The sequence below is a fragment of the Sminthopsis crassicaudata genome, chromosome 4 (assembly GCF_048593235.1).
Source record: "Sminthopsis crassicaudata isolate SCR6 chromosome 4, ASM4859323v1, whole genome shotgun sequence".
Taxonomy (NCBI): Eukaryota; Metazoa; Chordata; class Mammalia; order Dasyuromorphia; family Dasyuridae; genus Sminthopsis; species Sminthopsis crassicaudata.
Window position 1 is genome coordinate 312,373,594 of NC_133620.1, and position 18,162 is coordinate 312,391,755.

At 36.0% G+C, this 18,162-nt stretch overlaps 1 protein-coding gene across 1 annotated transcript in view; it reads left to right on the plus strand.

The window, feature by feature from the left end:
- Positions 1-14,172, plus strand: part of SEC14L1 (SEC14 like lipid binding 1) — a 95,844-nt gene extending 81,672 nt beyond the window's left edge. Inside the window, exons 13-17 of the mRNA XM_074260227.1 lie at positions 1,042-1,176; positions 9,424-9,675; positions 10,956-11,134; positions 11,652-11,753; positions 13,622-14,172. Coding sequence (XP_074116328.1) covers positions 1,042-1,176; positions 9,424-9,675; positions 10,956-11,134; positions 11,652-11,753; positions 13,622-13,637 — 684 coding nt within the window. The 3' untranslated portion in view covers positions 13,638-14,172. The remainder of the gene's footprint in view (positions 1-1,041; positions 1,177-9,423; positions 9,676-10,955; positions 11,135-11,651; positions 11,754-13,621) is intronic.
- The last annotated feature ends 3,990 nt before the right edge of the window (positions 14,173-18,162 follow it).

Consider the following 18,162-nt stretch of genomic DNA (forward strand, 5'->3'; position numbering starts at 1 on the left):
TTTGGTACTCATAAAATCATTTTATAGCTAATAGGGATAGTCATGTTTAAGTGTATAATACCTCTTTGTTCCTGAGCTATATTATTCTAGTATTTCAGAACAGATAACTTATTTTAACTCATTAATCAATGTACTGTATAGATAGCTAGGTGATACAATGGATAGAGTACTAGATCTGCAGTCAGGAAGATCTGAGTTCAAATCCAGTCTTGGACATTTACTAGCTGTATGATCCTGAATAAGTCATTTAATTACTTTCTGTTTCAGTTCATCTGTAAAAGAGAAAAATCTACCTGCTGAGTAGATGTGAGGATAAATTGCAGTGATATTTATAATGTGTTCTGCAAAGCTTAAAGAGCTATTTAAATGTTAAGTTATTGTTATCAGTTGTTATGGTTTAAACAGGTTAAGTTGTCTTTCCACACCTGTGCTCTTATAACTCATATAAATTATGTAATTTTGTCAGTCATTTAAAGATGGATCATGGCCCCCGTGTGACTAACCACATATTTAAGCTGCAATATCTATAATTGCTCAAAATATGGGTGGCCATGATTTTTGTTAATGCAAGGAGTCTGAATTTTATGAACTTTGGAATCAAGCCAGTCCCTGGGAATATTTATAAAATGTGAAGTTTCTGATTTCAGCTTCCTTTACTTAAACTAAATCTGGGCAGATAGGTGGCACAATGGATAAGAGTACTATCCCCGAAATTCGGAGGACTTGAATTCTAATATGGCCTCAGATACTTAACACTTCCTAGCTGTGTGACCCTAAGCAAATCACTTAACCCCAATTGTCTTAGCAAAAACAAACCAAAAAAACACCAAAATCAAAGAATTTTGATAAATTTGACTTGTATTTAGGCCTACAGCTTTCATTTTAAATTGTTTGCAGGATATTTTGATTCAAAACTAGTATTTTCCTTTTTCTTATATTTGAAAGGACTAAAATATATCAGGGTGTGATATTTGCCAGTATGTTCTGTTAACAGATTAGTTTGTATTTGTACAGCTTTATTTGGTTTGTTTATATTTCTAGTGTGAAGTGCCAGAGGGTGGGCTAGTTCCCAAATCTCTGTACAGGACTGCAGAGGAACTAGAAAATGAAGACTTAAAACTCTGGACTGAAACCATCTACCAGTCTGCAAGTGTTTTCAAAGGAGCACCACATGAGGTAGTAACATCCCTCTTTCCCTCCCTTCACCCTATCTTTGCACATGTCACTTAAAAATAAGTCTTAACTAACTTCTGTTTCAGGAAAAAAAATTCATTAGCATATTGGCCTAATAAGAGCAATTAGTTTGGAAGATTTAAGTGAGTAGTTTCTTCATAGCAATTGAAAAGTTAATTCTATTCATTCTCACTCACTCTGTTGTTACTTGTTTGCATTTTGTTTTCTCAGTTTTTTTCTTCCTTCTTGATCTGATTTTTCTTGCGCAACAATTTAACTGTTTAAATATGTATACATATATTGGATCTAACATATATTTCAACATATTTAACATGTATTGGATTACCTGCCAGCTAAGGGAGGGGGTGGGGGAAAGGAGGGGAAAATTTGGAACAAAAAGTTATGTAAGGATCAATGTTGGAAAAATGACCCATGCATATGCTTTGTAAATAAGCTTTAATTTAAAAAAAAAAAAAAGAAAAGGAAAGGAAAAAAACAAGAAAAATTAATGTTATTATGAAGGTGCAGTTATTCCTTGAAGTACAGGATAGATATGTTCTGCAGTATTCACTGTAAAGCCATTTTAGAAAATATTAGACTCTTATTTCCATACTGAAATATTGTTAAACCAGTAGAAGAATATATTGGAAAAACACATTTCTTTGTTGTTAGAATAGTAAAATTGTGCTTCCCCTAATGTAGCTCATAAAATTCATGAAGCTAGAAGCTAGAAATGCCTGTTCCTTGACATTTTCTCAAGCTTGGGGCTTAGCTATCTTCACTGGATTTGGCAATGATACTTTGTACATTGTATGTACAAATATATGTTATATAGTAGGGCTTCTTAAACTTTTTTTTCACTTCTTTTCTTTTTTTGCCCAAGAAAAGTTTTATGTGACATGGATATATGAAATAGTATACAAATCAAATAACAATTTCATGACCCTGACATTCAGTTTTGAGATCCAATATGGGGTTACAACCCACAGTTTAAGAAACTGGGCTATAAAAGACAATATTTTGTCCCATTTTGCTATCATCTCTCTTAATACAGTCTATAAATTATATTTTTCCAGCATGTTAGTAACATAATTCTGTTGTGGAATTGAACAGCAGATAGAAAAATAGGCATGTGTGGTGGGAGCAATACCCTGTGCAAGTTAGTCTTTTTTTTTTAAAGATAGTGAAACCATCTGTAAGATTTAATTGACACATGGGAATAAAAGTTCAAGCTATTAGCATCACTTTCTTGTCTCCTGAATATAAATCAGCTACGAGGAACTATCTGATACTTAGCTATTAGAACACCATGGACAACTTATAAACAAGGGAGCTTTGCTTACCTTATAGTTAATTAAATCTCCTTTTTATTAACTATTGAAAGATGTTAAACAGAAAGAATGTATTTGATCTTCTTAGTGTCTTGTTTTGTTTCAAATCATACTTCAACTATCTGAGGATTGCTTTGAATCAGGCCCAGCCCAAAACAGCCTTCTTCAAGGCAACATCAAAATTCTGTTCAGTTAAGTTTTGAATAATCTGTGTCTAGTCCATTCTCCACTTTATTTCACTGAAATTGAATTTTGTGTATAACCTAACATACCTTTCAGCATACTTATATTCTTTTTTGTATTTGAGGGGTAAGTTGGGAGATAGAGGGTAGCATGTCTCTTTTATAAGGTAATTGCCATGCCATGAGATCTAGGTGACTTCTATGTTTTATGAGTCAAGAGTTTTTGGATGACTGAACAAATTACACAGGCTTATTATATCCTATGATCTTTAAAAAGTTGATAATCATTCTTAACGATATGATAACATTACATAGCTCAATTAGATAAAAGGGAGAGGTTCTTGTCTGAATAGTAGAGCTTAAAAGGATCTCAGTGTAGACTAGAGTTTGCTATGGGAAGCACATTTTCTTGAAATTTTCTTTCTTGGAATGAATCTTTCTTGAAGAAAGATTATTTTATTATTCAGTTAACACATCACCAGAAGGATGTATCTCTTGTGATTCTTCGAACCTAAGGAAATTCCAAACAAAGAATAAATTTCAATGATACAAGGCTAAATTTTTATCTGACCAAAATCTGATTATTTGGCTAATTATACAGTTATTTAGTAGAGTAAAACAAAAAATGAATTGTATAGATTACCCTCAAAACTCCCAATACAATTTTGAGGTTGCTTTTTAAAAGTTTTGAGTAAAGCATAACAAATCATAAACTTCTCTTCACCTCCCCACTCCTAAAACAAACAAAAAGCTTAGCATTTATATCTGAAGGTATTGAAGGACTTGAATATGTGCAAAGGTTAAGTTGCTATGAAAGTCCAATCTAAAAGGTGTTATGGCTGGTTAGTACTCTTAAACCTTCACATATTCTTGAGAAGTAGAATTGCTGATGAGAAATGACATTGAAAGCAAATATTCTCTGCATGAGCTGTTGTAGATGTAGCTTGAACTTCAAACACTCTTAGTTTAGGTTCAATTTTGAAGTGAAATGAAGCACTTGAGAGTCACTGAAAACTTAACAGTGGAGGTTTCATTTACCCTGTCCCAGTAAAAATATTCAGCAAGTATATAGTAACACTAAACTTCTTTGGATAGACCCCCTCATTTCCACCTGGAAATATGGAGGATCAGTACCAAGAACCATCGACTCTGACAGGTCCAAACCACATGCAGAGAATTTTTAATGCCTCATTCAGAAGCTGGAATAATAAAGGGAATTGGGGCTGAAAGATGTTGCATTAGGAAAACTGGTCCTGTCACAAGAGCAAAAATATCATGCTTCAAATCACCTTGTTGCTGAAGAGTTGTCTTATAACCCTATCATGGATACTAGTTCTTGTGTTAGTGTGAATAGGGATTGGTAGAGGACTAGGAACTCCACAGGCCTCCAGAAGCAGCTGAGAACTTTGGTAGCATTCTTGTTGAGGTGTGAGAAATGAGAGTTGAGAGATCCCTGGCCAGTATTACAGGGTTTTTGTAAAAGAATTGCAATTCTGAAAGCAGACAAAGCTTGTGGCAAATAAGGGTTTATTGCACTGAGAAATAACTTTCCAGAGGCCTAGTTCCAAAAGGGATTAGCAAAGGTAGGTTAGCAAAGATGGATTTACATTGAGAAACTATTCAGGGGGCTCTTCCAAAAGGAATTAGCAGAGGTTTGGGGGGTCATTCTTTGATTATATTGGGTTTTTGTGGCCCAGAGCTAGGGAGCGATCTCCAGATGAATTTGAAGGTCTAATTTTCAACTCAATAAAGGGTGGTGATTATGATCCCCAATTGAATTGTAAGTGGAGGTTGCTATGGGAGTTTCCCTTATGAACATGAGAGTGGGACCCCTTCCAGACGCCAGGAGGGGTTGAGATTTTAGGGTTTTACTAACCCAGGTCCACCCCCACTCCCCCAAAGATCAAGGGGAACACCATTTACATCATTCTCATTCCCAGCATCTGTCCAAAGCCTGCCAATTTACATCTTTTGCTGAAGATCATTGAAGTTTTTCTCTCCTCTTTCTTTGTGACCTGTTTCTAACATTTATCATATAATTATTTAGAGAGCATTCCCTGTTAAATGTTGAGGAATGGGTAGGAAAGCCTATCACCTCTTCAGTTTATAGAATTCATCCCACAAGCTTAGGACAGTCAATTAATCTGCTGAGACTGAAGACCATTAAACATTTTTCATTATGTCATTAATCAAAGAATTAATTTAGTACTCTGCATTTTTATGGCTTAGTTTTGGCTTTTTTTTTTTTTTAAACAAACCATGGATACAGAAATAGATCTCACAGCCAATTTTATCAAACAAGTGAAATATAATGTAATTTAGTCAAGTTGAGAAGACAATAAATTGAGTGGGGAGGTAAAAGGCAGCAAGACAATGGTAGTTGGGGGAGTGCAGGGAACAATACAATTTTGGGAGAGGGAAGAACGTAGTTGATAAAGTTATGTTTAGTGAGACAGCAGTAACCAAATTATGATAGCTAATGTTCTAGAAACAAGTACTACCAGTCGAGTGTGTGCTCAAAGTCTTGCCTAAGGGAAGCATTCTTTCTCATGATAATATTTCTCCCTGGTTTCTTCATGTTAACAATGTTTTATCTAACTACAGGCCTTTGTGATGTCAAGCTTTCTATAAGCACTATCAAATAAAATGGACCGAGGGTCTTAATTCCACATTTTGTATTTCTAGCACTTGGCAGAGTACTTTAATAAATGCTTGTTGATTTGGATCTAATTGGGGAGCTTTCTTCCCTCATTGATATTCACACAGTGCCTGTAGTGGGAGGCCTTCCTACATAATGAATAGCACCACTTGAATTCATGTCCTGGAGGACATGAATTAGATCACAAAGGATGAGAAGACTTGGATAAGATGTGGTCTTCTTTGTTGGAAGGAGTACCTATTTTGTTGAGCCATCAGAGTTATTAAACCATCTTAGAAGTCAGTCTTACTGATCTATTCACTGTTCTTAGAATTCACTTTTATTTATGCTATGCCAAGGTTGAAATGTCTTTCTTATTTCTGCTTGTCTGGACTCCTATTATAAGACCATTCTTAGAGATACTGCTTGTTCCATGAGCTTTTCACTAATTATCCCATACTTAAGTGATCTTCCCTTCTCTCAAGTCTTAGAACAAGTTATTATCTTTAATACTCATATGGTACTTAATCTTTTAAGTATAATCTTTTATATTAGCATATTTTTACTTGTAGAGCATATTTTTTATCTGTACAGGAAATTTCTGTACATTTCTATAAATTTTTGTACAGATTTCTGTATATTTCCTTGAGGAAATGCAGCCTTATTGTGTGGGACAGTAGCAACTACTAAAACAATCAAAAGTATAAGTAGAAAAAAGTTTATTTCTTTCTCTTGAGAAAAGCTGTGAAGTCTCTGACACACAAAGCATGATTTAGGCCAAGGGCATTCCCTTTTTTATTCCCCTACAGTGAATTCTCCTCCCCAGTCCCTTGTCTCCTTTCCCATTGGTTGGAGTTTCTAAAGCACAGTTTCTTTGGGGGGGAAAAAATGAGGTAAGAAAGCCTGAGGCTATCAGATGCTTAACATATTAGGGTGTTTCCCATTTCAACCAGTCCCTGACCCCCTAGCTTCCATTCTAGAAGGAGAAGATAACTGTAGAAAGTTGGGGGTGCAAAGAACAAAAGTTTTTTTCAAATTTCAGGCCACCAATCCTGATTACAAAACCCAATCCCTGCTTCCAGGGAGCTTATATTCTTACAGTATGGGGGGGGTCAGATAATGTCCAGCCCTTTCCACCACCACCCTCCAAATCCCTGTAGATTTCAATTTTCTAATTTGTTTCCTATCTCCAATTTAATTTTTATACTGTGGAAACCAAATAAATCTATTTGTCACATTATGGTCCCAGGAGAAAAAGGGAAATTCTTTCCAACCACAGTTTATAAATTTTTAAAAGGAAGAGAGAGGTTTGTGGGTGTATGTATATATATTTTTAACCTTTTTCTCCTAGATCTCCTCCCTTGCTCCCATCTACATTAAAGTTGTAATTGAATGGGAAGATATCATATAGATATAAAAAAAAAACTAAATCTGGGGAAATTGAGATATACAATCTTCCAAACTAGTAATAATATCTTAGACTTAAACTGTCAGCAACCCTATGCAGAATCACAGAGTTTCTAAAGTTTGTTTTGGCGAGCCTGTTTTTTTCCTCAGACCTTTTCTTTTAGAAATCCATTCTCTTAGTTTTCAAAACTCCCTTCTTCCCTTCTCCAATAAAAACTTTTGTTCTCTGAATGGAGAATTCTATACTAGATCATCTGATTTAAATATTCATTTAGTACCTAAGATAATTTTTCTTAATTGGTAAAAATGCCTGGAATGATAGATAAGCTGCTATGGATTTATATTTTGCATTTAATTTTGAGTGGTTTTTAAGGACCTTTAGAGAGAAAAAGGTTTAATGAAAAAAGGTCTCAGGGAGACTTTGGAGGTCTGAGAAAATTGGGTCCCCAATTTCACCATTAAATCACACCCTAATAAGAGCAGAATAGGAGGGAATAATAAGAAATGAGTGTTTAAATAACAGGTCACCAGCTGGCAAGGCAGAGGAAAAGTCTTCAAACAATTCTTAAATTCCCCTGCCATCCTCATTCTATGGGGAGAGGGGCATGTGAGACCAGAGTGCCAGATGGAGAATGAAGAAATCCCCATAGCAAAAAGAAATTTTGTTGTCTTACAGCCACATCTGGGTGTTGGGCTTTTGTGGTGGAGCTAGGGGAAACTTGACCAAGCCCCAAATTCCTGCTGGAGGGCAGGGCATTGGGGGGGCAACTTGTCCCCTGTAGGCAGTCTCTCTTCCAGTTCAATTCATTCCTGGTTGAATTCAGGGCAAGAACAGGAGTTTCCTCAGAAAGTTTCCATGACACCTAAAGCACAAACCTCTATGGTTCCCGGAAATGTCAGCAGCCCAGAGTAGGGATTGTTTTCCATATCTCTCTTTAACTCTGTGGTCTTTTTCCTCTGCTACACTTTGATCCTTATTATTAAAAACTCCAACAGCTGTTTCCAGCAGCTGAGGGAGAGAAATTATTGAGGGTCCAAAACTGGCTTCTGCAGCTTCCTCCGTGTATCTGGGGCAGATTGTTTCATATTTACATTTTCCCAGGAAAGATAAAGAAGGGCATTGGCCTTGGACCTCTCAAAAAGTCTGGGAGAGATTTGACATTAAAAGAGGCACCTCTGCTCTGAGTATCTCTCCCTGAGAGTGCTACTTCTCTCAGGGGGCAAAGATTAAAATCAATATCCTGAGAAGGAGAAAAAGGTGTCCCACTCCTTGTATCAGAGGGATGGAGGAGTGGGGGCTGGGAAGTCTCAGGATCTGGTTCAGGTGAGGGGGATAGAGTTAAAGAAATATTATCGGACATAAGTTCCTGTTCTGGAAGGGATTCAGAAGCCTCCTGTTAAGGACTGCATGGGAGTGCAAAGGAGGGATCCTCTGTGTCCCTAGAGGAGCAGGAAGGAGGGAGTTTGATTTCCTCCAGCAAATTTAAACAGCATCCTGCAGTGCAGCTTTTTAGTTTTGAGATCTTTTAAGTTGAATTTGTCACTTTTTTTGAGAGACCGCCTAAGAAAGAATCCTTAGGAGTAAAGGGGAATTGCCCCATTTTGCCACAAGCCTTAGATTTCCCAGGTTCTATAGCGTCTTGTCCTTCTCTTAGGTGTCCCCGGAAAGGGAAAGATAACAAAAAACGATCCCATTTCAGGCATCCCTGAGAGAATTGTGCTCAATCATGGAGCTCCAACGACCCTTATTTTCCCAGGAATTTTTGGGTGTCCTAGCTATAGAATAAACAAGAAGAAAAGGCTTTACCTGGCCAGACTTTTAGGGAGCCCCATACTGGGCCACCAAATTATGAGGTGTGAAAATTGAGGGTAAGAGATCCCCTCTGGATAAGCAGATTCCTTATGAAAGAATTTGCAAACCCAAAGTCTGTAGCAAAAGTGGGGGTTATTTGCACTAAGTGGATAGAGCTTGCTAGGAAGACAGCTTTCTTAGTGGGCAAGGTCCTTTTAGAACTTCTGCAAAGGTGGGTAACAGTATGCTAAGAAGACAGTTTTCTTAGATTCGGGGTTCAGAGTCCCCTTTTGTTAGTCTTCTGAGCTCAGGTTTGAGGCTTTTTTGATCTTTGGATGAATCTGAGAGACTGATTTTCAATTCAATTCAATTCAAAATTGAATGAGATTACTTGAATGAGATTGAATGAGAAGTTTGAGCCTCTGGATAGAGGATGTTGACTATGTCCCAGGCCAAACTTTCCAATTGAATAAGATTACTTATCTTGGGAAGTGTGTTGTCTGGGAAAGGTATGCCCCTCCCAGGGGAGAGCTTGAGACTCTGAATCACCCTTCCCTCACAGATAAAAAGGGGACACAGTTCACATCACTTTTTCTCCAAAAAGATCTCAGTTTGTATCACAACCCCGTTTCCCCTAAAAAATTTTTATGTGACCCCAGCCATATGGGTATATATAATACATATATAAATCAAAGACTTACTAATAAAAAAATCATAATTTCATGACCCCTATACTCAGTTATGAGTCCCCATATGGAGTCACAGCCACAGAAGCTGGGATCTATATTTTAAGCGTCTTCAAGGCAGGAACAGTTCTTTGTAATTCTCAGATTCCCAGCAATTGTACTTAGTATACACTGAATGGTTAATATTTATTGATTAAATTTTTGTTCTTCACAGATTCTTATTCAAATTGTGGATGCCTCTTCTGTGATCACTTGGGATTTTGATGTGTGCAAAGGTGACATTGTTTTTAACATCTATCACTCCAAGAGATCACCACAACCTCCTAAAAAGGATTCTGTGGGAGCTCACAGCATTACTTCTCCAGTAGGAAATAATGTGCAATTAATAGACAAAATGTGGCAGCTGGGACGAGACTATAGTATGGTGGAATCCCCACTCACTTGCAAAGAAGGAGAAAGTGTTCAGGTAAAGCTGTTTGTGTTCCTATTTCTAGTGTAGGCATGTGGTACTGAAAACAAGTTTCTAGTAGTTGGTATAGCTTTGTGTTTGGTATAGCTGCCTTTCCCTATGCTAGTGGAAGATAGGGGTTTCCTGTATTAATCTTTAAAGAAAGAAATTATTAAAGGAGAGTCAACTTTTAAAGAATTAAACTAGAATCCATAGTCAAAATGACAGGGCCAGTGATGTTCATATTTAGTAGAAATGGACTTTTAAAAAAAATCTGTCATAGGCATTCAGATTCCTGAGAATTTTTTTTTTGTTGTTGTTGCATTTGGAAAACAGATCAGGTAGTGGATATAGAGCACCAGTCCTGGAGTCAGAAGGATCTGTGTTCAAGTTTGACTTCAGCTATTTGACACTTAGCAGTTGTGTGACCCTGGGCAAGTCATTTAACCCCATTTGCTACCTGCCACTACTTCCCCCCCAAAACAAACAAACAAACAAAAAAACCCACCATAGCAATGATATTTGCCCATTTCCAAGGAAATACTTTCACAGTATGTATCAATCATCACCTTTAGTTTCATGTGGCTCCCTTTCACAAGAAAATAGCTCAAAGTCTTTATTAGAAAACAACCATGCACACATTTTTAACTGGAAATCAAAAGACTTCTAAAATATTTTTGGCCAAAACTCTCCTTTAGGAAATAATTCCAAAGCAAAATGAATAAGTATTATTAAACATAACAATACATTTAAAATGTATTATTGATTCCATTTTTTTGTCAATTTTTATTGACTGAATCATAGTTCTTCCAGTACTTCCTTTCATGGTAAATCCATAATTTTGCTGCCTTCAGATTTTTTCCCCAAGGATGAATATTATCTTCTTTTTTCTAGACACAAAAGCTAAACTTTTTTTTTTTTTTTTTAAAGCTAACTTTATTAGTAGGTAGTTAGTGGAATTCTTTTTGCATTATGCCATGGTCCACTTACCTCCAATTTCAGTTTTATAGGAAAAGGATTTCACCAGTTTGTTCTATAAATTGTTAGTGCAAGCAATAGTTAAATTATCTCATGTTCCTTAATCCTGTAATGCTCTAGTGACATAATTGGACAAGAATGTTAAGAGGGAAAACTGCCTTAAATGTCTAAGTGAAACCAAAATGATATACCTTGAGCATAGGGTCAATAAAGTGAGACTCAAACATAAAACAACTTTGTTTCTGTCAGATCCAGAAAGAAAATAGTCATAGAAAATAATATCCTCTACAAAAATTGTTTTCATGTCCCTTGGTTTCTAGGGCTCACATGTGACCAGATGGCCAGGTTTCTATATTTTACAATGGAAATTTCACAGCATGCCAGCTTGTGCCACAACCAGCTTACCACGAGTTGATGATGTGCTGGCATCACTACAGGTTTCTTCTCACAAATGTAAAGTGATGTACTACACAGAAGTGATTGGTTCTGAAGATTTCAGGTACAGATCCTTCTTGTGTCCACACATATAGGAATTCTTCAAATTTTAGTTCAGTCTGCATGACCTTAAAATGTTCTTAAGGACCCTATAAGTACTAGCCATGTATGTATATGTGTAAGGATTTTTAGTATTTATACAGAATGGCACTGTGTGTATTATATGCTTTTGTGTGTCCATGCAAGCATACATGAATACCTGTGTTCTCATGGTCAGTGACAAAAGGGCAGAGGGGAAACCAGAGGGTAGAATTTCAATAAAAACTAGAAACCGTGACCTCATAGAATATAAATTTAGTAGATGAGAAGATAATAAACAATACAAAATTAACTTCAGAAAAAGTGTTTCGGTGTTATGTGCGATTGTTCAAGGAAGGCTTTGCAGACATGTTTTAAAATTATATCTTTGAAAGAGATGATAGTGGAAAAAGGGATATTTAGGTTTGTTATACAGTTCTTTATTACCGAACCACCAAAAAAAAGCTCTTAAAATCTCTTTCTTTGCATATGTTCTATTTCAGAGGTTCTATGACCAGCCTGGAATCAAGTCACAGTGGTTTCTCCCAGCTAAGTGCTGCCACAACCTCTTCCAACCAGTCTCATTCCAGTTCCCTGATTTCCAGGTAGTGCAGCAGCACAAGTGAAAAATGCACAGATGAAATGAGATGGCAGGACTTCCTCGGTGACAGCCAGCTGCACTACAGCATACTCAGCAATGACATTTGTGCAAATCCCTCTCAGATCCTCTTAGATAGAAAAATAGTGGTTCAGATTTTAAATGTAGTGATTTTGAGCCTGAAGCTAATTTGAATAGTTAGTTTTAATTCTAAACCTAACTTTAAACTCAGTAGCCATAAATTTTGTATACAATGTGCACAAAATCAAACTAAAGCACAAGGGCTCTTCTTGAAAAGAATAGTATGTATACATTGATTAAGAAGTAGACCATTTAAAGTGTTGATGCAAAAAATTTTTTTCCAACAAACTCTACCATGGTGCATTAGTGAATGAATTCCTAAGAGAACCTTCATAAATTAGACAATTCCTTCTTCCTATATAGAACAGAAACCTTCCAGCTTGTCTCACATAAATCCCATCTTTGTCCTTTCATGTTCTTCCTGCTATTCTTTTGAAATGTTCTACATGTAAAATAATAATTTACTGATCACCTTTCCCTCCACAAAGCCCCTTATTAAATATAGAATAATTCACATCTTCATTGGGAACTTCTAGCCCTGTTGTGGCTGATTTGAAGTATTGTTCAATGAAAAGGGGCTGTCCTTACTCAAAGGAAGCTCTTACATTTGTAAACTTCATTTCTTTGCCCTTCTCTACAATTTCCCTGCTCTCCAAATTGGTTATCAGGTTTTTCTGCTTGAAAATGTACAATTGTTTTCAGTTTGAGCTTTTCCCCCTTCACTTGGGAATTGTTCTTCATGTCTGAGATTCATCTAAATCTGGGCATTATGTGCCCAAACTGTCTCCTGAACTTATAGCTTCTTTCTTATATCCCTGATACCACAATGCATTCTTGAAGCTAATGGTCTTCAGAAGCTAAATCTTTATTAACTAAGGAGATTTCATTTGGAAAATAGCATGTCACCAGCAGCCATTACTTCTTGTAGTATTTCCTAACATTTCTCATTCACCAGCCTAAGTTTTGTGTTATCACCATCAGCATTTGTTGTTAATTCAGCAGAGCAGCTTTTGTAGTTCTGCTTTGTATACAAGAATTGAATCTTCCTTTTCTTTATAACAGAAGCTTAGTTCAAATTACAACAGAATCCTCCAAAAAAGGAAATCAAAACATGCAATTAGTTTGCCTTTTATGTTTTTCTCTTAAATTCTCAAGGACAAAAACCAAAATCCTGCCTTTTCTTTAATATAATCCTTTTGTGGGAAAAGCAGGTTAACTTAAAAATGGGTCCTAAAGTGGAACTGGAGAAGCCTCATTAATGAAGATGTTGAAAGCATGCTTTTATGTTGCTTTTAGAAATTGTGCCAAAACCTAAAAAAGTTCATTGTATGTGTATCAGTTCTGGACTGAATTAAAAAACAACAACAACAAATTTATTAAGGCATCATTTGGGCTGTCTGTTTGGCCAGAGAGCATTGGTATTGTGTGTAGGTATATGTGTGGGTGTTGTGTTGGGCCAAAAAGCTAAGGGAGGGAGGAATAAATAGCACATGGCTGAGAAATCCAGCCCCCCCTCCCCCCCCAGTTAATTAAGTTCTTCCAAAACTAATGTATGCCCTGAAAGAGTTCTTTGGCTTTTATGTTAATTACCTACCTTTCTAGACTTTAATTGTGTTGCCTTTCATAGGATGAGCTTAATATTGGCACCAGAATGATGTTTTCAGAAAGCATGATAAGGGTTATTTAATTCAGTGGCATTTGTGTTGCTTCCAGATAGTGCTTCCTGTTTTCCAAGTTATAAGGACCTGAAGATGGTCCTCTCTTCTCTTCTTTCTCTCCTTATGTTTGTCTCAGATGGCGATTTTGCTGACAGCTGCAAAGAAAGTGCTTCATTCAACAATCTACATCTGCCCAGAGATGTTTGTAGAGCTATTTGAATTGTAGCCATTTTAAGTTGGCTCAAAAGTGACATGTCTTTTTTCCATGAAAATTTGTATGTCTTTAAGAGCCCAAAGTCCATTGCTACACAAATGCTTACAAGGTTTATTCATGAGGAAAGTAAGATCTAATTCTCCCTTTATGAGAATTGATGTGACAAACATAACCTGATTATGCAGTTTGCAATATGCCTATATAATTTTGCTTTTTTGCCTCTTCCCCCATTCCCAAAGTGTGATACTATTACTGCTTTCATTTTGCTTTTTTCTGGCACTGATGATTCTTTTGGCTTCTCCCCTGTATTACTAGTCTTAGCCTATCCTTCTTCCTGAATTCATTATTTACATATCGAATTCTGTAAATGATTATAAACATATTACCTCACTCTTGGTAATAAGATACTGCTAGTCTTTAAAAGATTTTTTTATTGTTATCAATAATAAATGTGAACTGTTTAAAGAAAAAAAGTATTTCTTTCTTGACTGGATTCAGCCTGCCTAAATTAAAGTTTGGAAATCCTAGTTAGTGGAAATGAGTGAAGAAGCCGAGTGTTTTAAAAATTGTTTCTCACTTCTAGATGCTACCCCCCCCCAAATAAGATCTTTGGGTTCCACTTCATTTTAATAGTTTCAGAGTTCTCTCTGCCTTAAGAGTATGCCTTAGATTAATGATCGTAGGTTCACTGGTATTTAACAAAACTGGCCATGATTTTTTTTTTTTCTACTTATCAGAATGAAGTCCTGACCAATTGTGATCAGGATCCTATTTCTTCAGTTGTTAAAGAACCACTGTCTTGAAAAATGACTTTGCTACTCTTAGGGCAAATAGCAGCTTCTAAGACTAAGATGTAAATGGAGCATCAAAAAGGTTCATTTTTAATTTAGTTGAGGATCTGGTACAGCTGTGTGATGGAGTTTAGGAGTAGGATGTTATGATGATTTTGTCACTGTGCTTCATGTTATGCATAATTTGTCAAACTGAACACACACTCTCCCCGTAGAAAATATCAGACTTGCCTTAACATCAGTATGAACTGAAAGAACTTGTAAAAATACGCTTTCAGTTCCTTCCTTATACATTTCTGAAAATTAAATGTCTAAGCTGCATTAAAATATTTGTGAGAGAGGGTTAGTAGAGTGAGAAAAAAGGAAAGGTAGAGGGTGATTTTTTTTTTCTTACAACATGGCTATGTTGTAGTTGGAAAGTTAGTTGCCACTGAATAAACTAGAAGCTATTACATTCTAATATTAGGAAGCCAGTGCTACATATCCATCTTGAGTGGTGGGTTCATTTGTTTTTCCAAAAAAAGGACCACACAGCAAAATTTTTGATCTAGGAAAGGGTGGAAGAACTTTAATGAAGAAAATCCAGATAAGATAATAGGGTGGAGAGGAGACAGTACATTCAAGTTGGTCTCATGTGACCATGTTTAAGGGTTTTTCCATAATATTGAGTATTCTCTATTCTGAACATAATCTGGCTCAATTAAATTGCTTAATTGACCTCTTCAGCTAACAAGGAAGGAAAAAATTTCTTTGCATTAATTTTTTAAAGGTATATATTTAATTTAAAAATTGCTTTGCTAAGCTTTTCCTTTAGTGAAAGGAGGCACATTTGTTTTTTGTTTGTTTGGTAAGGCTATTGGGGTCAAGTGACTTGCCCAAAATCACACAGCTATGAAGTGTATTAAGTATCTGAGGTAGGATTTGAACTTGGGTCCTCTCCTTCTGACATCAGGACTAGCTGCCTCTATATTCTGTTTTTCTAACAGTATAAGACAAAAATTAAAAGACTTCTATATAGAATTTCCTTAATAGCCTGCATTTTGCATTAAATCTTTATTTGAATGTCATATTTAAAAAGGACCTTCGGGATCATCTAATCTAACTACCCACCTCTTCCCACCTCCTTTCATTTTATAAAGGAGATAGGAGATAAATGGATTTCTAATAAGTTTTTTCACATTATGTTTGGAATGCCTAGCCTTATTCAATTACTTTATTCTCTGGTAATGTATTTTCTTTTGTATCTTCTCTCCCTCAAGATGTTTTGTAAGCACACAAATGGAATAACAACGAAAATGTTTTTTTTCCCTGTGGAATCACTGGAGAATCTTTAGTGTGGATTTGTTTAAATTCAGCTTGTTTCTCTTAATGTCAAATTCCTAAAACCTTTCACAAAGCCCAAACTACACAAAAGTTCCCAAACCTTTCAAATTACTTATAAACAGATCTCACTGTATCTGCAAGAAATATCGGCACAAAACAAAGTTTCCCAATTAAGGATTTGGAAATACAAAAGCAGTGCTTGCTGGTTCAAAGGAAAATTAAGAAATTGATGCTTTTAAAAGAAATATTTCATCCTTTTGGACAAACCATCTCCAATGGGAATTTTGCTGCTTGTAATTGTCAGTTTTCGTTTTGAAAGTATATAACTTGACATTTAGCCACTGTGATGACATGAAAAGAGGCAGCATGACTGCATAAAAAGCATGTTTTGGAATCAAGAAAACTTGGATTCCAATCCTCTCAGCTGTTTTAGTATCACTTAACCTTTCAGCAACTCAAACTATTTTCTATAAGATACTGGTCATGGACACATAGTAGTTATTAGTTGCAGAACTGCATTGGAGGAGTTTCTACTTCTGCACCTGTGAATGAAATCAAGTGTCCAGATCCTTACCCCACTTAAAAAAAAAAAAAAATTAACCGAGGGTGAGCAAAGAGGATTCACTAGTTTGCTGCATGAAACAAATAATCATATTTTTGAAACCATTACAGAATAGAAGGTTTATCTGATTCCCATTTTAATATAGTCAGATACACAAGTAAATAGAGATGTTATTGCATTGTTAATTAAACATGTATCTGAGGGGAAAACTCCTGTATAACAGATATAACTCAGGTCTCAAACTTGAGGATTTTTGTCAACTGCTCTTAGGCATGAAGACTAATTTAGTGGAGAGGATTACAGGGAGAACTTTATAGAGAAGACATTCTTCATTCCTGCTTTATCCAGGGATAGACCAATGGGGGGAGAAAAAAACTTTGGAAGGCAGACATATAAAGAAAAACTAGTCCAGCATATCCCAGATTTTAACTTGCTTCCCTAGAGAATTCAGGGGAGTTCACTCTAGCATAAGATCAGAGCCTCTTGGCTTTGCTGTCTCTCATCGAGTTCATTCGCTATTTTCTTATATATTCTTATCTATATGAATTCTCCAATTTTTCTTCATTATTTGTTCCATAAATGGGTTTTCATTCTGTTACTATTTGCAATTGATTTTTATGTAACTTGCTTTTGGTGAACAGGCAGACATGTAGGTCTGTGGTATATCAACCAATGACAGCAACTTTGCTGCTTCTGAACTAAAACAAAAAAAAAACTTGTGCCCCCACATCAACAATATTTAGTTTGGGAAGGGATAAGAGAGGAAGGGAAAGGGGGGGAAGGGTTAAATACATATGATTCTAGCTTGTTATCTCCTCTCATAGGAAAAGAGTGGCTGGCCTCATGAACCTTTCTGTTCTACAATCAGGGATCAGACTCCCTTTAGAAGGGAGGGCAAGGCTTCTCTTCACCTACTTACCCCACCTATTTAGAAAATCCTTGTGGATATATATACAACTTCTATTTTATTATTTTATTTATTATTTATTTTAAAATTTATGATTTCTTACAGAATATATTTGCATACTGAAATGTTAGATTTTAATATAGTCTGCCTGATGAGACCACATAATATGTTCAGCTGAAGGGTTTTAAGAAGAAAGAGCAAAAAAAAGATTATAGGACATTGAGTTAATGCCATAAGAAGATTGATTGAAGGAAATGTTTATTCTGGAAAACAATCAAATAAATGGTGTTAGACAATTTTAACTTCATAGAATTAAAAAAAACTGTTTTGCATGTACAAAATAAATACTAGGCTAAGAGGTTCATTGCTGATTGTTAAATTGAGGGGGAAAATCTTCATTAAATGTTAACAGAAAGAGATGCTCTCACAAGCCTTTTCCTAAGAGATAAATGGTCAAAAAATGAGAGTTTGGCTCATGTAGCCTCTGGAAAGCAGCACTTCTGAACTGACTCTAGTAGGATCTCATCACATACAAAACAACCTTACCAGAATAGGCACAATGTTCAAATAACAGACTAGGGGGTGGAGTAGTTGCAGTAGCAATACTCAAAGGAAATAGCACCAAATAAGATATAGAAATTTTATGTCCAAAACTTGGTGAATGGTCTACAAATGGCCCAATTATTATTAGGCCTGAACAAGCATATTACTGCAATATTTTTAAGCCACGTACTTGGAGGATGGTTCGCTACTGCTCTTGGGTGAACAATTATATGGGAGGGGAACAAAATCAGAAGGTTTTCTTGTTCTTTCCTGGCCACATAGCTTTGCCTTCAATACTTCATTTTTTTACCTAATTTGTCTCCTGTGTCTTAGGATA